This window comes from Cupressus sempervirens, chromosome 9 (genome assembly GCF_028749045.1).
Source record: "Cupressus sempervirens isolate cs-2001-9-10 chromosome 9, ASM2874904v1, whole genome shotgun sequence".
Lineage (NCBI taxonomy): Eukaryota > Viridiplantae > Streptophyta > Pinopsida > Cupressales > Cupressaceae > Cupressus > Cupressus sempervirens.
In genome coordinates this window covers 671,646,717-671,671,622 of record NC_143126.1, presented here as the reverse complement: position 1 = coordinate 671,671,622, position 24,906 = coordinate 671,646,717, and the positions used below count along the sequence as shown (strand labels likewise).

At 35.2% G+C, this 24,906-nt stretch overlaps 1 protein-coding gene across 2 annotated transcripts in view; it reads left to right on the top strand.

Moving 5' to 3' along the window:
- The window catches only part of NAR1 (ferredoxin hydrogenase), a 125,305-nt gene extending 101,177 nt beyond the window's left edge, over positions 1-24,128 (top strand). For both annotated transcript variants that reach the window (XM_089801610.1, XM_089801609.1), the window contains exons 8-13: positions 12,024-12,204; positions 12,352-12,401; positions 12,539-12,710; positions 12,807-12,933; positions 13,045-13,136; positions 23,714-24,128. In XM_089801610.1, coding sequence (XP_089657736.1) covers positions 12,024-12,204; positions 12,352-12,401; positions 12,539-12,710; positions 12,807-12,933; positions 13,045-13,136; positions 23,714-23,866 — 775 coding nt within the window. In that variant the 3' untranslated portion in view covers positions 23,867-24,128. The remainder of the gene's footprint in view (positions 1-12,023; positions 12,205-12,351; positions 12,402-12,538; positions 12,711-12,806; positions 12,934-13,044; positions 13,137-23,713) is intronic.
- Positions 24,129-24,906: the final 778 nt, after the last annotated feature.

Below are 24,906 nucleotides of genomic sequence, written 5' to 3'. Positions count from 1 at the left end.
TCATTTCAGACTGAATGACTGCAGATATGATATGGAACAATTTGCTGCTGGAGATACTAGTCAGTGCTGACGATTGTTGATATTCTCTTCAGCAGCACACACACTAAATATATATATGGAAAAGGTCATATTAACATAGAGACATGACTCTACGTGGCTATTGCCATGTAGGGTCATTTCCCTACGTGGACATTACTGCCCAGTTAATATAACATAAACACTCTTTAGTTAGTGCCCAATAATATGTGCAAGGTGCTGATCAATTGTATACAATATCACCTGATTAACTCTGTTTGGTGCCCGATTATTTCAGGGATAATATCGGGTAATACATGAATAAGATCGGACTGTTATGTATTAGCAAATCATAATAAATTGTTCATCAATTATATATATAATGCAGTTATACACACACAATATAATAAGTAAATATACATATGTTAATATATCCCATTCTGATTTACTAGATGCTTCAATTCGACTGAAGCTACAACTTTTACAGAGCATATAGAAAACTTCAAAAATATTGGCTGATTTATAGGAAACTGAATATGTCGAGGAAGCAAGGGCCCATCTTGGAACCACAAAGCTACCCATCTTGGACCCACAAAACTAAATTGGAATATGAGCTAAAATTGTAGGACTATTTGGTAAGTGGAAGATGCCGAGTCACTTATGGTAGAAGTTTCATGCTCAGCCAAATTCATAAAACCATGTGTATTGAAATGGGGTCTAGCTTATAGCAAACAGGGTCCCGTATAGCTTTGGGATGCTGGGCCATCCAGCTGTATTCATAATTAAAAAAAAAAATCTCCTTTCCTAGTCTACACACCAAATCAGGTGTGTTGCATTGGCAACAAGTCTCCAAGAAGCTCCACATGCCAAAGCGTTCAAAACTTTGTCGTAGATGAGGTTGTCCTCTTTATTCTCTAAATCTTCAACCTGTATGATCTTATGCTTTATTCTCTAACTATTCAGCCCGTATGATCTTATCCAGAACTTAAGCCTCTTAGTGCAGATAGGCAACACTAGTCTGGAGCCAAATGCCATATTCATGTCCTTACACTTCCTTATGCTTAAACCGCTTTTCTATAGTGGTCTACAGATCTCGTCCCACTTCACTAGATTGTATTTGGACCACTCTTTGTTCCTCCTCCATAAGTAATTGTGCCTCATAACTTCCATGTATTTTGCAATTTTATTGGGGATTCAAAAGACTGACATATTATAAACAGACACAGTTTGTAACAACCACTTTTTCCCAGGTGTTAACTAACAACTAACATATTAAAGAAATACAACTTTACTTCATTTTCTTTGACTCCTGGAATATAAAGTTATAAACATTATCGGCTCTTATCACCTAGTAATCGTGGTGCTTCGTCAGATTCTCCACTGTTGTTACTTTAGATTGGAGCTTCTTTGATGCCCTTTTCAATGTTGCATCAACAACAACTAGCTCTGAGATCTTAGAATTTTGAAAGTTGGCGAGGCTAGTGGATTCTTCTACGAACTCCATGAATTTCACTTTCATTCGCTCAATGTCTACCAATTGCTTGTTTGCAGTTACATATGACTCAGTGTGTAAATCCTTGAGATACACGTAGACTTTCTCAATTACTTTCTTCACATTCTCATCCACACTTTTCAACTCATGCTCAGCCTTAACCAAGCTTTCCTTTTTGAATTCCATTAATTGCTTCCAGTGAAGCAATGACTCTCTGCCAGTCCTAAGGATGCCAAGGCTAGTGGCAACATCAGTCTTCATGTATATCACTTCTTGGAGCAGCGCCAATTCATCTGTTAGCTTCTCTGACTTTGTTTGCATTGAGAGTTGGTGTGTAGATACAACTTCTCTCAACCTATCTGCATCCAAAATCAGATTGCCTAGGTTCTCAATTAGAGGAGGACCCCAGGCCTTCAGATCTTCAATCCATGCTCGACCAATCTGCCCAAGATGCCTCTCCTATTGCAGTTTCATCAGCAAGTTCTTGTTCTCCTCCGCTTTTGGATCAAATGTGCTTGCAAAAGCACTATCTACCGGCACTATGGCTAAAGGTCCAAGCATTGCTCTGATGTAATCAATTAACTCCTTGTTGAAGGCTTTCAGTGTCTCCTTTGCTGACTTCAATTCCTCCAATCTATCTTCAATTCTTATATTTGATGATTTCTATATGTTGACCATAGAATTGTGTATTGGCGGCCCTATATCAATCGTCTTTATCTGGAAATCATTTGGAGTTAATTCCTCAATTCTTCCCTTCTTCTGGAGTTCAACTATCTCTATCACCATGTGTCCTCAACATATCTCAACATATCTCCTTGCCTTAGGGCACTCTTCTTACTTTTCGATGGCTGGAACCATATGCTCAACATATCTCCTCGCCTTAGGGTTCTCTTTTCATTATACATAAGAGTCAGAAGACGCAAAATCTATATCACAAAATTCATTCCTGTTTGGCAATCCAAAAGCATTATGCATTAAGGCTCTATCAAATGTTAGCAATCTAGATTCATCCAACATCCTTATCTGCTTTGTCTTGCAATCATATCGGGCAATACACTCGTGCACTAGCTTGGGTGCCTGAACGACCATGGGGAATCTTGCATCTTCAACCAGACCACTTTCCTTGAGTTTCTGTGTAATTGGATGAATTGGTCATCCTTCTATGGAGGTTAGAGAGGTCGTAAAAATGGAAAGAAGTATCCATGTACTCCTTCAACTTACTCACCAAACCAGGTAGTTTATCTTGCATACCAGCTCCTAAGGCCATGAATCAACATGAAAGCTCAGAGTAACAAGCAATTCGCACACAGGAAGAAATAGTTACCGATGCAAGATAAAATGGAAACACCACCAATGCGATCTTTATTCAATTTGAATGTGATTGTTACTTCTCGGATTTCCTGTGTCGCATGAGTGAGGCGTGGGGAGTTAAGCAAATTATGGCTTTAAGGAACGTAACGATCATATTCGCCATTATTGTGGTGGGTTAACGACTATATTTAAATCAAATTTGGCTTTAAGAATGATCCGTACAATAAATTCCATAAAGCTTTACCTTTTAAGCTCGAGCATAGCAAAAATGATGCTTTCCCGGCGCAATTCATAAGCTCTTGAGGTGCGAATCTAGCTTGAAAAAATACAACTATCTTTTCATTAAGTTTCAGAGTAACCCATCCACTTTTTCGCAATACTTTTAGTTACTTCATGTTAAAGTTGTAGCTTCAGTCGGATTGATTTGATATACATTATTGTTATTGGTAAATCACCATTTCCTATATATACACATTCATGTAAATAATAAATATTATTATGTATATTATAGTATATATATATAATATTATTTATACTACAGATATACATTATATATATTCATATATATATTATACAATTTATTATTACTAAATATATTAATTAAATGATGATTAAACCTTAGAGACATGTCTCTTCCTGTCATATTTATATGAGATCCAAATCCGCATTTGGAACATATCGATAACAATGGCAATATAATTACGTTTGCAGAAATGATCCATGTTACTTAACATGGTATGAGAGCAAGGTTTGCAAATGCAAGATCATGCTCTTAAACTAATTGCTGCAAGGTGAGTCTAGTCAGATGATAATAAGGGTGGCTCTTGAAATGCACAATGTCTTCAGCTTCAGATCAATACTTTTACCCCAAATGTTGGGCTCGATGTATGTCTTCCAAACCTGACCAACAATCTAATCTGATGTTGCTATGAGAAATCATCACAAGTGGTAAATTCGAGGAGACCATGAGCTCAAACATGATGTCAAAGACTTGGAACTACTATTGAACCAGTGTGTGCCAAATATGAAATGACTCGAATTGAATGCTTGGAGCTTGACTTGATCACCAGTGAAAATAGAAGGCCCTCCTTCCAGACTTGTGAGAGTCAAAAATTCATATCGAAAATAATATTAAATAAGTTTGCAGCTTACAGGAAAGATATTTTAAATATACGGGAATGAAATGATATATTGTTCTTTGCTAGACTTGGTGTTAAACTTAAATAGGTTCAGATGAATGTAATATGTACACTGAGATTGGAACATCAGTTTGGCAAATAACAGACTCTTCGATAATAGGAACTAATTATCTTCACCATCGTAGATATATAATTGCATATTAGATAATAGTCAATGTTCCATTCCCACTTGAACCTTATTTAGAGGGGAGATGTTCCATTCTCAAATAATCTAAAAATGAAATTTCTGAATCTTCATGTACAGATAAGTATTCTTATTGTTTACATTTATCTACTCTTTGTAGTCTCTCTCTTATTTGTAATTCTATACATACTATAAAGGTTATTTGCCTTGATCTTTTCTTTTATATTTGAGGATATTCTTACAGGAAAAGAAGGCTGGTACTTTACATATGCTACCTAATATTGTGCAGACTCAATCTAGTGATAGTAGCTCCAAAGACCATGAAGGTCAAGATGGATAAAATGAGGCTCTTGAAGCAAACCTCTTTGATGATTGAGATTATGAGATTCTTCTACATTAAGAGGAAGTATGACACTTCTTCTAAAGCAATGCAGGAGCTTAGAAGATTATTACTTAGAGGGAGTCTAGAAGTACATGTGTGTGGCTGCATGATTTTGATGGGCCTACTCTAGAGTGCATAATGAGGAAGTATTGACTTATCACTAGAAAATCAAAAGATTGATATCAGATTCAGTGTGAGTTCGACAGGCACCCTTGGGTGAAGAGAGCTTCTAAGGAAGTAACTAGAGGACTTGACTTCCTAGGATCGATGTTTAGAGGGTTAATTTTGATGTGCAATCCTCTGTAAATGTTATCTTCTCTATGAGGAGAAGTTCTAAGTAAAATTTATTGTAATGTATTCTTCTCTATGAGATAGAATTATGGTGAAAGCCTTTGTACCACCCTCTGACTTGGTTGATGGTGGTTACTATTTCACATATGATATGTAATGAAAGGTGACGATCTTTCATTGGCATATATAAACAAAAGGTAACCATTGTAAGGTGACAATCTTATAAATGGTAGACCTGTTATCATAATAATGAATGTAATCAACCAGAAGGTAACCATCGGAAGGTGATGACTTTATCAATAGTTGCTCTATCTCCTAACACCAAAATGTGTTGGAGCAAGTGTTATCATGGTTCTTTGGGTCGGATTTTGTTGGAAACCTTGATAACCAACTTATTATGTTTCTTTGGGCCGAATTTTGCCGGTCACCTTGATAATCATGTCATCATGGTTCTTCAGGCTAGATTTTGCCAGACACCATGAAAATTAATTGTTATGGTTCTTCGGGCCGGATCTTGCCGGACACTATAACTTAAATATGTCATAGACCACACTTAAAGTGGTGCTCAAATCTTGTATTATAATTACTTCAATTCTGTTTGCTAAAGAGGGTGTGTTGAGAAATTTAGCCTTATAGTGAATTGAATATCATACTTTCATATACTTGAGAACATAATGTGTTCTACAAATCCTCCCTAGCTAAGAGGGAGTGTTAAAGTTGTAGCTTCAGTCAGATTGATTCAATATACATTATTGTTATTGGTAAATCATCGTTTCCTATATATACATATTCATGTAATAATAAATATTATTATAGTATATAATATATGTATTATATGATATATAATACATATATACATTATACATATACATATACATATACATATACATATACATACAAATTATTATTATTAAATAATAAATTAAATGATGATTAAACCTTAGAGACATGTCTCCTCTTGTCATATTTATATGAGATCCAAATCTGCATTTGGAACATATCGATAACAATGGCAATATAATTACATTTGCAAAAATGATCCATGTTAATTAACACTTCAGGGGCGTAGCTGTTTTGGTGATTTCTCGATGCCTTTAAAAATTCGACATTCATCTTTGGATCGGGAGTCTAGCACTTTAGCTTCTTTTCCGAAACTGGTGAATATCAACACTCACTTCCCTTTATTTCCTCATGTCTTTGCTACTTTTCTGAGCATAGCACATGTTGGGAATCCAACGAATATTCCGCCTTATAAACAAGCCTTCCTTCTATCATCTTTGCTTTATCGGAGAAGAGCCTCATCAAGTGCTCTTTTGGTGGATGCGTAGTTAAAACGATGCATTTCCGAAAAAGCTTTAATTTGTTTGAATTCCTTCATTTCAACTGCATGATTGGCTTGGAATCAACTTTAAAATGTCTTAGGCACAACCTTTTTACATTTACACTCGATGTATTGCCTCTAATTCACCTTTTTAGAAAATTGAGGGTATAAGTGCAAAAGCGCACTGAGGATAGTCAAAACTTGACATTGATTGGATTCATATGTAGCTAGCCTATCTGAATGCATTTTTAGCACAAGGCTCCTCTAGGCACCTTAAGGAAATGACAACTCCAGATATATATCTTGACAACTTCAACAAATTCTCATTTCGGAAATTGTGGGTCACGGGTACACTAGAAGCCATGGCGTACTTACAAAGACCATTTTCTGAAGCATCATTAGTTTCTTTAGGATGCTCTAAAAACAATTAATGATTGCTCAGTAACCTCCTCAATTTCTATAGAGGTGAAATCTTCTCCAAAATACTTATAGTCTCATTAGATTTTGCCTCTTCAGAAAATGGGGATAGCGGCTTCGATGCACACTCAAAGTAGCCAAATTATGGAAACCTCTCTACTGCATTAGGAATACTCCACAAACAGCTTCTTCATGCTCACCATACTCCTTATTACTCCTAGAATGCACATCAACATGAAAATCTTGCCAATTGAGTAGATTAATGCACTGCAGAAAAGTGCCTTTCAAGGTATGCTACTTGAGCTAGAGGAGTCACAAAGGTGATTTTCTGAAATGACAAAGACCTCTCTGAAATTACTTCATCTAATCAATCCATTCACTTAGGATTCCTGTAAATGCCTTAGGAGAAAGATCTTAAGATTAAAGCTTAAAAACTTTTATAAATATCAATTTCGAAAAATCAAGTTTGTAGCTCTGCAAGGGGCCTTGGCACACTAAAAGAAGGCAATTCTCGAAACCGACCACCACTGAGTATTTTACACTGTTACTCCATTTGGGGAAGCTTGTGTCTGGTCCTAATAAGAATTATCTTTATTTATTTCAGGTATGTAATGTCCCCTCTTCCAGAGCATAATCTAATGATAATAAGGATGAAACAATTAAATGATGAGCGATTATAATTGAAATATATTAATTGATTAATTAAATAATAATAGATAAATAATAAGTATTATAATATAGTCTATTATTTTTATCAAATAGATATAATATTATATCAATTTATATGTTGTGGTAATACAATATAAGATAATTCTATAGTAAATATATAATTAAATAATAAATCTATTATTATTACAAATATATATATATACTTTTTTTTTTTCGATCATTAAACAACTGAAGCCTAGATTAATATTTGTTATTTATTTTAATTAATTATTTTTGTGTTAAGCGAATTCGAACCCAAGACCTCCCACATGAGAGGCTCACAAGTTACAGTTGTGTTGTAAGCTCTTACCTATTACAAATATATTTTTACTGTAAAGATATTGGTTCTAATTGATAAGATCATTATTGTATTAGTCAAAATTATAAATAATAAATTAATTAAACAATTGAAATTGAAATAATAGTGGATCTATTATAAATATATCGAGAGTAAATATCATTAAGATATAATTGAAAATATAATCAATATAAACTTGATAATACAATATATCTAGTATATCTGGGACTCAATAATTGCCCACGTGGGAGACCATTAGATTTTACACCGAGTCCAAAGTGTCCAAAGTTTCAATGACTCCTGTTCAGAGTAATTGAGACTTCAATCATTTGGTTGATGATAGGCAAGATGGAAGGGAGCCATAGCTCTGATGGGGACATGAAACTAACCAATTGTCGACTATTCCATAGTGATTGTCGATTGAGACGATTTGTTAGGGTTGGAAGACACCAACCGATCTTCACAACCATTAGGACTGTTGCATCTCCTCCACACATGACCTAGCATGCTTGACGAGAGATATAAGATGGAAATCCCTTATTACATTGAGGGGGGATCGAACAAGACATTATGATATTACCATCTGCAAGTTTAGAGAAGGGCGTATAAGGATGTAAAATTGGAAAAAAGGAAGAAAAGAATTTTTTATTTAGGGATGTATGATACATGTGCTCCAACAAACACTTGGATGGCAATATTGACAAACAGCAGATAGGTGACTCTCTATACATCTGAAGACTGTATTAAGCAAGGAAAAGGATATATGAGTACACAGCCCATACACGATTGCCTAGTTTAAACATTCCCATCGTTGCCGTGAGAAACTATACATCTCTGAGTTGTCCAATTATATTGTCAAATTGAGTGTAGAAGAGATAGATAACTATTGGGAATAATAAGGAGATAAAAGCAAAAGATGGAGGTGGTAGATATTCTGATAGAAGAGAAGGAAGAATATAGAGGGAGGCATTACAAACTAACCACAGTCAGCGGTACATGTGACGGGCCAAGCAAAACAAAACATTAAGAAGGAGATCAGACTGTTTGTAACCGATCAACGTGGTTGGGAGATGTATAGAGAAGGAATTATAACAGTGAACAAATAGAAACCAAGAAATTGCATATTCGAAATAATTTGTAAGAAGCAATCAACAACTACGAAGAATTCAGTGGTAAAGAGTAAAAGACCAACACCAGCATGACATATACAATCGCTTGAAAGGCAGAGGGGAACTCGAATAAAGATAGGATATAATAAGAGGAAGGCACAACGGTTCACATAATAAGACAACAGCGGACAGAGAGGAGCAGAAGAAAACGTTTGACTAGCACATCATACATACAACTTGACAGTCCCAACAAGGAGAATTTTTGCAAATGTGTATCATTGACAGGTGGATACAATATGCAGTATTATCTAAGTCACAATAGAGTTAGCTTCCATTGCAGTCCTAACATCATCAAGGATACACTTTGATTTTATACATATATTTAGAGAACATATGAAAGATAATTATTGGTCATAAGAATAAGACATATCCTGTATATTCATAGTCATATTGCAGCAGTCCTCCAATCCTTTATAAATATATATCAGTGAGTAATCACAAGTGCGTTCCACATGCTACCCAGAGTAGAAAGGGCATAAGATATTACAGTTGGAATCAATAGATTGGTTCTTTATTCCATATCTTCAATAATTCAATAGAAAAAAGTTTTCTATCATTAAAGTTATTCCTAAGATATTATAAGGGACATTACAAGGTACAATAAGGTACTTCGCCACTTTGGCTTGTAATTTCCATGGGATCTTTCTTCTTGATGCAATCTGACTTAGAATGAGCATCGCTTGAGCACAAATTGGTGTTTCAAAGAAGGATTTAGCTTTCTTTTCATATATGAAAATGCATCAACATTTGCCCAACCATACCTATATCACCTAGCCGACTGATATGCACTTGATTTGCTCAATACCAGCACAGGCAAGCTCATAGAAATAGATGAGAAGGAAAGCCCCATACTGGCTATCTAGACTTGGATATAGACTCATTTGCATTGATTTAGCACCAAACTAGAAGCCTAAAAGAGGGAGACTCAAAGTCTGGCAACAGATACTCATCACAGGAAATCTGAAACTTTGTGCTAGAGATTGTAAACATTTCATATAATTTGGCAGCCACAGTTTTAATGGCGATTGTTCAAACTTAAGAGTAAACATACACACGTTTTTCATTACCACGAGTACAAAGTTCATTGATTTTTGTATGAGATAGATGTATACAAGCTGCCTCCATACTCTTTTGACTATCATTATGACAGCAGCTTCAATAATAGACCTTAACAGTGAGAAGTGATGGCAGCATTTCATTCCATTTTAATGATTAAGTACATATTGACATATTTCATCCACATAAGACATTTTTCAATGAAAAAAGGTGTGCTTGGATGTCCTTGGAATGATCAAGGGATGCCATAGACATCTCCAGTTGTCTTGGGGATATGATCAGATGTCGCTGGGAAGCCAGCCTCATTAACTGGCATTTTGGGAACTTGGTCCTGAAATCTTTGACATGGGATGACTAGCGGACATTCCCTGTTGTTTCCTTTTTTGGGACGGGCATGTGGGTTTGGGGTGGTAATATGTGCTTATTTAACATAGTTTTGGGATATGCTTATAGTTTTAATGCACTGCTTTCGTAGTGTTATATTTTCGAAAATCCTGTGTCACACGGATGCATTCCCACCTCTCAAATGCCCGTTGCTGCCCCCAAGGCATTTTGGGGACAGGAATGTTAGGGGACGTCCCCTAGCCATCTCCTATATATATATATATATATAACAGTTAATGATATAAATCATATCATTTATATGTAGCAGTTATAATTAACTGTAATAATTTGGATCTCTGACTTCATTGTTCAAACTTCAAAAGAATCTCAAAATCTCAAAATTCATGATGTGTCACTAGAGTCTGTTAGTGTTGTCTATGTTAGTTGCAAAAGAAAGTAAGGTGGATTTAACATAGTCTGGTGTAGCGTGGTACTAACGAGAAGTACAAATAAACAGTTTCTTTTGGGATGTGGTTCACATTATGGCTCCTGCAGACATCATATTAACATTTTTATGTTAAACTGCTTCTGTTATATGGCTGTTGATTAATTTGCAGAAATTTCTCTCTATGTGTGGATTGCTATCCCCATAAAAGGCCCCCTGACTGCTGTCACCGAGATTCTTTCCTTGCCGTTCTGCTGTCCCTCTCCTGGAAACGCCATGGAACTTACAGAATATCTTGATATACTTGAAGGTGTTCTTTTTGGGCCATTGATATAGACATTACTGAAGGACTTGTAAGAGGAAATTGACTACAACTTAGGATTGCTCTTTGGGGATTGGATAAGTTAGACCCTAAAATCTAGGGTACGATACTTAAGATGTGCCAAATATCAGAGGTTGAAGGTTTGAATGGGAAAGCCTATTTTCAGCCCTGAAATGATAACACTTCTATTGGAAGTCTACTTGTCTGCATCAAAATTTAATTCTGCATATATTTGCATCTTTTTATTTTGAAAAATCAGATTATCCGAGCATGGGGTCATATCTCAGATATGCACCTTCCAGGATAAGAAGTTTTCATGTAATGCGTTTTAGACTTCAGGATGCTGTCTAAAGACATGATATAAAGTTTGCTTCTCCTTTCTGGGAGGTAATTTGAATTTCTTGATCTCTAAATATAGAAAAGACAAATATAACAGATTATAGGGAGCTACCTTGTGTATTAAAGCACATTTGCCACATATCTAAGAGTAGTAATTTCAGAAGACCTTGGAGGGAGAAATTTCAAACCAGTAGAATTGAATGTGTTGGAAAAGCTATCATTTTCTCACGCTAAAAATACTAGTAGTTTTTTTCTCTAGTGAACAGTCTGGAGTTTATTACTAATAAACTGACAGAAGTCATAATCAAATGGTGGGTTGCCATTTACAATGGCATCATACAATCTCATTAAGTAGGTGGTGACAATTAGAGATTCAATTTTTAACCCCTGGAATCTACAAGTTTGCAAGATCAAAAGATGTGTAGGCAAGAAACTTCAGGGCATTCATTTATCAGCAGATTGTGAGATCTTGGTAACCAAGCATAACCTTTTAAATTAGAAGAAAAATAGAAACACATGGAATATATTTAAATTAATTCTGAGATTAGGAATAAATATTTCACAGTGAACATGGCAGTTTGTTGTACAGTGTACCTATGATGCTGTATCAATGTTTACATAGCTGTCAGGAAAATTTTGTTTTCTAGATCTTTTTGCTATATTTACGACCAATCATTTCCCTTTTGCTCCAACTATTCTTTTTACTCCATTTCTGCAAGACAAAAATAACATAAATAGGATATTTCAAATAAACTATATTCCATTATCTGTTATGTACAGTCAATGACACTAGGTAATTGCATCTTACAGGACAGAAAACGTGTTCCATGTGACTATAATGCCCTGTTACGATAAGAAACTGGAAGCTGCAAGGGATGATTTCATATTTTCAGTTGAACGTCAAGGAGAGACGGGTCAAGAAGCTGCAGGACCCAGGGTATCTGAAGTAGATTGTGTATTAACGTCCGGAGAAATGTTAGATTTGTTTAAGGTGAGGAGACTGATAGGAGCGGTCAATGAATATATCTGTGGGGACTCCATAGTGTTAGACATGCTTTTCATAATTGACACATTCTTTAAAATAAAATGATTTACACTTTGTAGGACATTAATTTTCTTCATTTTGCATGAACCACAGGCAAAGAATATTGATTTCATGTCTCTAGAAGAAGCTCCTCTTGATAGACTGTAAGCTGTGAGACTATTTTCATAATTGTATTTTGAGTAGTATATTAGATGAAAGTATAATTTCGTCATGTTATTGTCAGAATCTTTATTTGTAGAATATGTACTTGTCGACTGACAATAGATGGCATGTTCTCTAGGTTGACAAATGTTGATGATGAAGGCCACCTATATGGTGTTCGAGGGGGATCCGGTGGTTATGCAGAGACTATTTTCTGCCATGCAGCTAAACAAATTTTTGAAAAAGACATTGAAGGACCACTTGAATTCAAAATCTTAAGAAATTCAGATTTCCGAGAAGTTTCTTTAGAGGTGAGATAAAGATTCACTATCTCACCTATATAAAAATATTTTAAGGCTTGTTCTGAGTGCTTAGTGTGCATAACATTGATAATCTGACTTTTGTAGGTCAATGGAGAAAGTGTATTAAAATTTGCACTTTGTTATGGATTCCGAAATCTACAGAATATTGTTCGGAAAATAAAAGCAGGAAAATGTGAATATCATTTTGTGGAGGTCATGGCTTGTCCTGCAGGTTCCTTCTCGAGCTCTTAATTCTAGACAAATTGCAGAATTTATTCATGTAGCATTATATTTGCATTAATATCCAATTCAGTTGTACCTGTTCTAAAATTATGGCATTCAGGTTGCTTGAACGGTGGAGGTCAGATCAAGCCCAAGATGGGACAATCTATGAAGGATTTGATTCAGTCATTAGAAAGTTCATATTTACAAGAGGTAAGAATTTTTTTAATTGGGGAAAGAGAGAGCTTGAATAGAATAAGCTAAATTGTTAGTACTTAGTGAAGTGATATATTGAAGGCAAATGATTCATAGTACATACCTTGTGGAATCACTGATCTCAGCATTACCCATATTTATTTGCTTTTATTATGACTTGGCTATTTGTGTGTTGAAAAAGGATAATAATGTTTCCTGTTGGTTGGATTTAGGCTAATCCAATAAAATGCCTTTACAGAAGCATAAATCAGCCTAGATTTAAGTAGGTTGGTTGTGGAGATAGAATAATTGAATATTTGAACACAAAGCTAGAGAATTGAATGTTAACTGAAGATTGCTTGCAAATAAATGAGATTTTGGAATTTGTTTGATTGCAAAGCTAGGAAATGATTCCATAATAGCAATGACTGAAATTATGTGCTTGATTTCTGCTCTATAAGAGGACAAGTCCATGGGTGTAGGACAAATACATTGTTGCGAATCTGTATTTGTGCACTTAATTCATCCTTGCATTCAGTTGTGTTCTGCTCTAGAAGTTCTGTGACAGTGTTATACCGGCACAGGGGTGTGGCGGTGTGGGGGATGTCAGTATGAGTTTCAGGTGCAGGAAAAAAAGGGGCCTCAATTTGGAGATGACAGGGGTGCGAAGGGGGGTTGCATAGTATACATATATGACTTGAAATGCTCATTACGAAATGATACTTCAATATAACGCACCAAATATAGTTAGATATAGAAAATTGAAATGCAATTCATGAACCATAAGTTCAAATTTGTAACTTTATAACCAATGACTATTGGACTTAGTAACATAGTCATTAGTAAGTTGTAACATTAATAACATTAAACTTTAAAGTTTAAAACATAATGATAATGATAAATGAAAAATATAAATCATACATAGTACCTTGTAAGTCAACCATTGACTATCAAATGACAAAGATGAAAGATTCAAAATTCATTATTCAAATTATAAATATGATATATCTTAAAGATCAAGATGCTCATGATTATAATGAGCAGAGTAGCAGGAAACAATGAAATGAAAAAAAATGTCATGGCCATATCAAAATGAGTACAATCTACAAAATCAAAATGTCAATAATGAGAATGTAAGGGCGGAAGCTCTCTAATCATCCCCTAAACCGAAGTCCTCATCACTAGACTTACTAGACTTTTTATGGGTAAGATCCTAATCCTTCAAAGGAACACCAACTAGCCATACATCGGCTTTTGCTGCATCGTTATCCTCATCAATCTGAGTCGGATTCTCTGGGTCTATTACTCGTGCTGCTGGGATCTTGTTGTACTTGCATGTCTTGCGATCTTTGAGCTGCAAGAAACCATGTACAACAACAAACTTCACTACTCCCTTAGAGGCAAGTCTGTTCCTCTTAACAGAGTGGATGAAGCTATAGGTAGACTAATTTCCTCTCTGCAGCTGCTTTGAAGCTAGAAACCTGAGATAACAAAGTTGAAAGTTACAACTTACTAACAAATGTTCAAATAATTGTGACAAATGATAAATGATAAATCAATGAATCATAAATCAGATAAAGTAAAACTCTTAAAGTTAAGATTATAAATGGGTGGAACCACAATCTTGAGAAAGGAATCAAATGGTTAGTGAGGTGATCTTTGACTATTGTGATCCATGACATATCCACCACAAAATGACATTCTTCAGTACCATAGTTTTGAGATCCACCTTTGCAATATCCGAGTATCCTACAAGTTACAAGTTTATAACATAATATTAAAATAAGTTATAAGTAATAAAGAACTTAGAACACTGAATTAAGACTAAGGATTACCTATAAGATTGACAAATTCCGACCACTTGGTGTAAATCTCAATAGCAGTGTCACCATCATACATCTTGGCAATGCACCAAAAGAACCCAACCTTCACTTCATCATCCTCAAGTGGTGTGACTCTACCAAGGCTAGGCATGTACTTTACACTGGGTGTGCTGTTTTGATATTAAACTTTTTGCTTTGCCTTATCTGAATGTTTGGGGATTGGCCATATTGAAAAATACCTTAAAGAATATTTTTTTAATTAGAAAGATGTGCCTAAATCAATCCTTGAAAAGTGAACAATATTTAAAACAGTCCGCAAGCACCTCCTTATGTTGATTCCTTGCTTTCATTATTAAACCAAATTAAAGTATGTTGCAATTGATTGCACTTAAGAATAAATTACTGATGTGATCCATCATATTGATTACAAAATTCTTTGATGATTAGAATGAATGCTTAGATTATCTTTAAATACTAGCAGATAGCATCAAATTGCATCAAATGTGTGTTTAGTTCGCTCAAGGTAGAAGGGTGAAGGGAGGTAGTTGGCCAAATTTTAAATTTGGATTTGGAAGGGTAAGTTCGCTACCTTGAGGGTGACCTGCAAACTTGTCTTGGATGGAATAAGTCAAGCTTATAAGGTAAATGGCTGAATGTAGGTAGGTGGATGGATATATATGATAAGTAGGTGGATAAGGAGATCCTATGAGAGTTACTTTGTGTTTGTGTGCACATGCGGGTGCACACGCGTGTGGACGTTGACATAGCCAGAATTAGGTGGGCGAGGGGATTACATAAGAATGAATGGCTTAAAAAGGCTGGGCAAATGAACCCAACTTTGTACCATTGCGACTAGTCAATATATACATGTATTAAGATACTACTTTTCAAAATAGGCAAAACTGAATGAGGAATGGCTTGGGTATATGCAAATTTAACCCCTAATTTTGCTCCTACTTCAAGGTGCATGGGGTCCTAAAGTGATCACATATCTCAAAGTTAGTAGCAAAGTAAATATTCAAACACAAAAGGATCTTGTCATGGGATCCATATAAATTAACAAGCCTTGGAAGGATCTAGACTTCAATGGACAAGAATTTTGAGTTCCATGAGTGTTGGATTTTGAACCTAGAAATGAAAGATAAACAAAGAATAATTGAAACAAAAAACATCAACACTGGAAATATCATGGGAAAACCTTTCTAGAATGAAGGGAAAAACCCAACCACAAAGCAAATTCATTTTATTGATCATAAAATTCAAGTGTACAATGTCTTTTGCTTGAAGCGATATATATATATATATATATATATATATATATATATATATATAAAACATAAAGAGAGACTCTTCACATTCTAAGCAAAGGTCTCTTCAATAACTCTTAATTTTCAAATACAACTCTTCATATTTCCATGCCTTAATACATGTTGAATGACAAATGCCATTATATTTAATATTACAACTTATCATAAATGTCTTTTTTAGGTGAAGGTGACCATAATGGTATTAATGCCCAGAGATAAAGATCTCTGTTGTAGCAACAATCTCCAACACTCCCTTTTAGCCAAAGAGAGATCTTTAGCTGAATAGTCACACAAAGTTGCAACCAAAATGTCAATGATAAAATCTAATCACATGGATCCTATAAAATTCATAGAATCACTCAACATGAAAACCCTGCAAGAAACATAAATAGTTTTCATCATAGTATTTTCATAGAATCTCTCAAAATGACACTAGAGAACAATTTACTCATTGTTAATTATCATGGAATCACTCAACATGAAAAAACTGCAAAAATACAATCAACTTTCATCACAGATTCATTCAACATGTTGTTGTCATGGAATCTCTCAACATGACAAACCTGCAAGAATTGCAATCAGCTTTCATTACGGACTCGCTCAACATGATGTTGTCATGAAATTTCTCAACATGACAAGTTATTAAGGTTTACAACCAGCATTTTATCACGGACTCTATCAATGTGGTACAATCATGGACTCTCAACATGACTTCCAACTCCTGTCACATAATCTCTCAGTGTGATGACATTATGGACAATCTACATGATGCTCACTATGAATCTCTCATAAGTGAAAGAGTTATCAGGTTGACCTTATAATTTTTAATTTATTTCACATAAATAAGAATTCATAATTAACAAGAAGGAAATCATAGCTGAGAGTCATTTCCATCAAGAGTCTCAATATCCTTGATGTAGGAGCATCCAGTGGTGTAAGGGCAATCCTGTATCACCCAAAAATATGCTTAGAAAAAGTTTATGTTTAATGTGTTTTCATTTCTGGATACCCATTTGGGTCAAATAAAGGTTCCAATTCTCATAGTTCCACTATTAGTTTTCTGGGTTAGAGTTTTATTAGTTTTTAAGCACCTTGGGATACGTGTAAATGCCGAAAAAGTAGGACTATGTAATTGAGCCATAATTATGGTGAGTTAGAGGGTGTAAATTGGAGGGAAGGTTATATTTGTAATTTAAAGCACTCCAGAAAAAGAACCAAGTCAAAAGGCTTCACGGTTAGAAAGTTATTGCAATTTTATGGTTTCTGGAGACCTCCTAAGAGCGCTTCAAAATCAGATATGGGGCACTAAATGGCCATGTACGGGGCCGAAAAATGGGGGATGAGTGAAGCTGTCCATAGGGCTGTAGAGCGCTTTGAGAGCTTTCTAGAAATGTAAACGGTTCATCAATCGGAGCTACGGTTCAAAAGTTATGCCTCCCGGAAGTTGGACTACCATTTTTGGATTCTTATAATTTTACACCAACTTCTAACGTGATTTTTGGAGCCTTCTGTTTTGGCGGTGGATGCCAACTGGCATGTTCTAGAATGTATTCCTAACCCTAAACCATTATGGGCTTATTTAAGAGCGTTTTTGGCATTGTAAAAGCAGCTCTTAGTGGAGTTAGAGAGAAGGTACTGTGTGGAGGATTTCTTTCTCCAGAATCATACTGTTGTAAGCCCATAGGGCATTTTACATTGATAATAATATTTCCCTTTTCTTGTGTGTTCATTCTAGTCTTTGGATGTATCTCCATCAATTCTATATATCAATAACTTATCATAGATAAGTAAACTCAATAATATGCATATAAGGATTGAAATACTCTCTCAACAAAGACTCCCTCTCAGCAGGGATGGCTTTGATCAACACAAAAGATAGTGATATAGCCTCCCTTTGGGGCTGAATATCTTCCTCTGAATCAAGGGCTCCCTCTAAATGCAGATATCAATGTAATATCATCATTTCTTCTTGTTGCATTTTTTGCAACCAAGGGAGATATCAAAAAACTGATAGTATCAACTATCAACACCAAAAATTCATAATCAATATGCAAAATATAATCATAAAATACTTATCTCTAGATGCACAAGAACTCGGCAGATGAGACCTCTCTCTGAAGCTAAAACATCTCCCTTTTAGATAAAGTCCTCATTCAGAATGCATAAACTCTTAATGTCCCACTGCATCTTCCTTGGAAAGGGGAATCCCAAGCTAAGAAATGCAGCTTTATCATCATTTCTATGCAGCCTTATCATCACTGCTAAACAAGCACCCTCCATGTTATTCAAAACCTAAGCCAGTGAATAGTTAATGGCAATGCCACCACCTAAAACTAATATCAAACGCTGATGTCCACTCTTTGGAAGTCATCATATCTTTCAAAAGACTTTCTTTCTGCATGCACTTCCAACAACGAGTCTTGATTCCAACATCTTCAACATAAGACCACTCAAATCATTGTACCCTACCAGAGGTAGTGCAGAGTGGCTGAAGAAATCTCTCTTTGAGTAGAAAAAATTGAGCACCTTCTATTTTGAAGGGAAGAACTGCGTAATGGTCGATGCTTGAATTTGGTAATAGATGACAGGTCCCTTCCCACAGTATTCTAGTGCCCATAATGAGGCTCTTTTTCCTACTCAAAACACTTCTCTAGACCAATTGACCCATTAGGACATAACAGAGAAAACTAAAGATAATGGCCAACCTTCCCACTGTACTAGGATGAGCGGTATCAAATATAGTTGCCTATATAGCTTCACCCAATTTGGCTTGGTCCTTTTACAACTATTGCAGAGCTCCAACAATACCCAAATCAATCTGATGTCTCCGCAAGCTTGAGTTCCATGGCAATACCCTGTGTGACCTTGTATTGTCTTTACGCTAACTTGTATCCTATCCATCCATGGACATGTGATCTTATAGCATTTTTAAAGCAATACAAATTCCCACTCAGACCCCCATAGTTGTGTAAGTCTCAATAGAAGCACAAGTAACGATATTGAGGGATTTCATCCTCAACACCCAACCAACACTAGAACACTACGCGTAGTCATGCAAACATAAAAAACAAACTTTTATTTCCAACAAATACAATAGAGGCTTTTAGTAACTGACTTTGCTAAATCAACAATTATGAAATTATTACTTGAAACAGAGTATTACATATGCCAATAAAAGAGCAGTAATAATATTGCATGAATAAAATGGTACTATGGGAAATTAAATTAAATACACAATCATGATATGCAAATGCAAAAGCAAGCAAACTTGCGGCAAAGAAATAAAGATTATCCAAAATGACATTAATAAATCACAAGCACCACTCAAAGTGGCAAGGCACAAAATAATCAGCAGAAAGGAAATCGACGAAAGAGGAACTAAATGACAATGTCTAGTTATCATAACTAGAGACGCGGAGACCACGTTAGATGCGGGAGAAAGTTGACAACAAAGAAAATTAAAGCGACAAGCTTCAACTATTAATAGCTATTGAAAACGCCAAAAACAAATACAAATGACATAGCAAACATCATGGAAGGTAAGGAGGATCAACTATCAAAAGGCTCCTCAAACATTCTGAAAGTTGACACTTACAATAACAACAAAGGCCATCGGTGCTACCCAAAAGAACAACAATAGCAGAGATGAAAGCCTCATGAAGAAACAACTCAAAGTGATATTAGAGAAGATAAACAAAGATAATAGAACCAGAGAGTAAAGAAAACTTCCTAATCATAAAATTTGGCATCATTTATACACATGCGCCCATGAGAGTTTAGATGGAAGGCATTGAACCACCTGCTAAGCACGTCACAACACAAATTAAGGAATAGAAAAGATGATATGATAGAGGAGAAGTTAACAGCACCAAGAATATCACACATAAAAATTCAAAGGAGAATTTAATGCAGACAATATTAAAGATTTGTATATATTGTCATAGATATACAAATTGATGCACGACAAGAAAACCACCTTATAAGCTGTTATCTAACCTGGCTCTGATACCATGTTGGATTTTTAGCGTAGAATTCAAAGATAAACAACAATAGGGAATAATTGAAATAGGAAACATCAACACCAAAAATACCTTGGGAAAACCCTTCTAGAATGAAGGGAAAAACCCAACCACAACAAAATATCATTTTATTGATCATAAAATTCAACTGTACAATGTCTTTTTCTTGAAGCGATATATATAAATTAAAGAAAGACTCTTCACATTCTAAGAGAAGGTCTCTTCACTGACTCTTAACTTCAAGTACAACTCTTCGTATTTTCATGCCTTAACACATGTTGAATGACAAATACCATCATATTTAATATTACAACTTATCATAAATGTCCTTTTCAGTTGAAGGTGACCATAATGGTATTAACGCCCAAAGATAAAGATCTCTATCGCAGCTACAATCTCCAACAAGGAGATAAGATATGTGAAGGTTTATATTAAAGATTTGAGCTTGAAAAAGAAAATAATTGGAAAACGATGGGCTCCCCTGGGCTGAATCCCCAGGTCCTTATGGCTAATGCATTTTCTATGGAAAAGGGAATAGGGAAATGTGTTGTGGAAGTGTCTTAGAGTCCCCTATGAACGTTGGAGACCACAAGTTGGATGCTGTCAATTGCAAATCTTTGGAGGACATGGCTAAAGTGGATAAAAATATTATTTAAAAATTATTGACTCTTCAAATGAATTTGATGCACATCATAACCTAACTGAATAGTTTTCTATTGAGATTAGTAGACACAATATTAAATTCTTAATTATGCACAAACAACTTATTGTGTAAACATGGGTAACTTTTGAGAAGGAAAGAAAATTTCAAATGTAGAATGCAATATCCAAGGTTAACAAATTCGTTCAAATGAATGTGCCAAGTTGAAAAATAAATTGCAACTCTCAAGGAAGAGCTCTAGTAGGTTAAGGGAAATCAGACTGCTAGAATTGCTACCTTGGAAAATGATATGACAAACATCACAAGCAACCTTTAATAAGATCATTAAGGTTAGTAAATGCGCAATTAAAACAATGCCTCAAAGTTCTGAGGTAGAAATTGAAGAATTTGGCCTCGAACTCCATTTTCCTAATACTCAAATCTTAGTAGATGCTAAGGGAGTATCATTGGTTGAAGTTCTAGAACAAGCAGCATTAGGAAGACGAGCTATAGGAGTTTGTGGACTTCAATATTCTATGTTTTGTTATGAACCTTTAAGTTTGCTTTGGTTCTCTCTTGTGAATTCTAGGTTGTCTATGCTATATTATTTTTCTGCTGTCCATCAACATATGTTTAACTTTTACCTCTTAATCAGAAATAAACCGTGGAAAGATATGATCATGTGTGTTCATATTTTGTGTATCTATTTTAAATAAGATGAGCCTTTATAAGCTTTTGTAATTGTGTACAAGTCTTAACATGGGATTGTTAGTGATGTGATATATCCTCCCAACATTGGTTGTATCCATTTGCTAAAAATAATTGTTGGAAGAGGGAAGAACAATACATGGAAAGTAATTGTAAACTAAGCATGCAAATACATGATCATATAAGGCTCTAATTATGTAATCACACAAGCATCTTGAGCAGTAAGTGTAAATAATGTATATTGTTTGTGTGTGAATTGGTATATAGCATCAGGGGACCTAAGTTTGCCTCTAATAGGAAATGACTATCCAACCCCTCCGATATACCAAGGCATCCTTACTCCTCATTCATAATAATGAATGGTAATAGAATGTTGTTGTGGTCCTCAGCGGCCCGAAGCGCCTTTCTAAGTGTAAGAGGCACTAGGATAGATGGTCTTTAAATACCATCCAAAAGCATGAGCTTACAAAGTGCAGTGAGGCAATTGGTCCCTAGCATTCTAGCACGTATAGAAATTGAAATTATGGTGTGAAATCAAAATTGTGGGCAAGGGCCCAAAAGAAGGGGTAAAACCAAAATAAAAGGGATAAACACACAATGAGGGGCAAGGGCCCCACAATGAGGCTTACAAAAGTTACAGTGTAATTAGTGGGGAGGTCCCCAAGTTACAACATGAATAAGCACAATACAGGAAAATAATGAAACTGATGCTCCCAAATATAAATAAAATGGGAGCAGACAGCACAATGCTCCCAATGTAAATGTCTAACATGTAAGTGTGACAGAGAAAAAAGGGTACACCATTTAGCCACTAAACTGGATGCTGAATTTGGGGCAATAAGACCACACAAGACAAAAAGGGAAAGGTATGCTGCCCCAAAGTGTAAAAATATGACAAATTGAGCTCTGTGTGCCATAGGGGAAGGCATGATGCTCTTTTAAAGTAAAAGGTGGTTTGGAAAGTAGATTATGGTATTGTAGCACCAATAGGTAAAATTTTGAAGCTTGATATTGCAATATAAATGTAATTTGATTCTGGAAGGAGTAAGATATATCATTGTGGGCCCAATCTGTAAAACTCTAGGCAGTAAAAATGTAACAATGTAAGACCAAAGTAGAGGCCCTAGTAAGAATGACATTCGAAGGAATAAACTGTAGGCTCTAGTAAGCAATGATAGAGAATGTGAGATCATAAGTAGGGTCTGGGAACAGTTCTATATGATCTGTAGGAGGCATGATATAACAATTTGAAATCAATTAATAAGCTGTAAGATGCATGAGTTGAAAGTCAAATAGCTACGAATCGTGAGCATAAAATGTAAAGAAGTCAAAGAGCATGTGATATTGGCAAAAAGGCAACCCAATTGGGGGATGGAAACAAAGGTATAGTAATAAAACTTTTAATATTAACTCATTTCGGCAAGTAAAACTTCTTGAGTTTTGTCAGTCTTTGGTAAGTCTACTATGCTTGGAAGCTTCTGGAATAATCAAGGGTTATGTTGGTGTTCATTTGTAGTTAGTAGTGAATATTCTAAATTAATAACTATCATTAATTTTTTTGAATGCGCATTAATAAAATTTCTGTCTTTAAGCATGGTCAGTCTTGTTATGAATATATTTCACAAGGTAGAAATTTCTATGGTAGGGGAAACTTTGACTAAATTAGTTTAGTGGGGCGAAACTGCTGATCTTGTAAATGTTCACATTTTGCCTTCAGTTTTTAATCAAGTTCGCTTCTTCATTGGATCTAACTATATGAATTTATATATAATCATCTATTATATCCACTTCTCATATTCTTTCATGGAACATTTACTGATATAGCTACTTACATTGTTAATTTCTTGCTGGATTGTTTTAGGACATAACGACATATTTAAATAACTAGCTGGATCGTTGAACATGACAGGGATAGAAATGCTTTTTGATTGTATATTTCATTTAGCCATACCTTGTGTTTTAGGATGATTTTGACAGCCTTTTGTATGTGTGTTTCATTTAAGAGTGATTCTTTTGTCTAATTATACAAGTAGTTTACAAATGTGTTGGTCGACATTTAAGTATAGAGGATGACAATGTTGTGTTTACTGATTTACAGATCTTAGTAGCTGATCCCTTTGAAAACGCCTTGGTAAAAGGTTTATACAACGAGTGGTTAGGCCAACCTGGATCAGAGACAGCACAAACATTTATGCATACAGACTATCATCATCGCGAAAGAAGTTTAAACTCAGAGTTGAGTAATTGGTGAATGATAATTCATTTGTAGGGTATGGAATTTTTTGTAGAGGTGATTAAAATGGTTTCCACAGGCAAGTAAATCTCACAAGTGAGTTTCAACTCATTCATTGTATTCTCTCAAAAAATGAAATGTGTATGATAATAACATTAACTAGCCGGAAAGTTGTAATTTCATTTATTTATCTATTCTATGCATTATTCTTATCCCAATACATCTGTGACAATTTTGTCTCTTAAATGAAAGAGGAAGAAAATTATTCCCTTACTTTAAATATTTCCAAATTTCCATTCAAATTCTTTTGAAATTGATTTCACACTTCTCTTGCAAATTCTTTACAATGGATTTTTAATGAAGCTTAATGAGTGCTTGCATAACTCATTGGAAAGTAAAAAATGATGGAATTCAGTCCTTTGGTATAACGTGCAATGACGATATTAAAAACACCAAGTACATAAAATATCTATGAAAATAATGTTTTAGAGCTTATTGCTTCATTCATTTGGTGCAAACATAGTCTCACTTCTTCCTTTGAATGTACATACAAGAGGGCGCTTCATGCTTCAAAAGATGCCATGTCTAAACTGCAGAAAGATGATTTTGTTTATTGGTGTTCATCTCTAAAAACAAAAAATAAAATCGTATATATCAACAAAAAGTTTGAATCTTGGTTTGATGGAGACCCACTTTGGAGGGTTCGTATTGCCAGTACGGAACATGCCGAATAAAAAACGATCTCACGTGAACTTTGGTCTATATGGGCAACAGAGGGTCCAATAACTAGTTTAAGTGGGATAACCATTCATGTAATGGGGCAGACAGACTACTATCAACCATTTAGATGGTCACAAGCTGTACTGCACAGCTTGAGTGTAGGGAGTAATGTCCTATCTTGTGGGAAAGTGAGAGATGCTACAGCTATATAGATTTTGATACAACAGTAGAACAGGTAAATATCAACCGTCAGTAGGCTTGCTTTGTTGGAGGTTAGTAGACAACCAAAAAGAAAAATGTCATGGCAAAATGCATTCCCATCAAAGATTTTATTATGT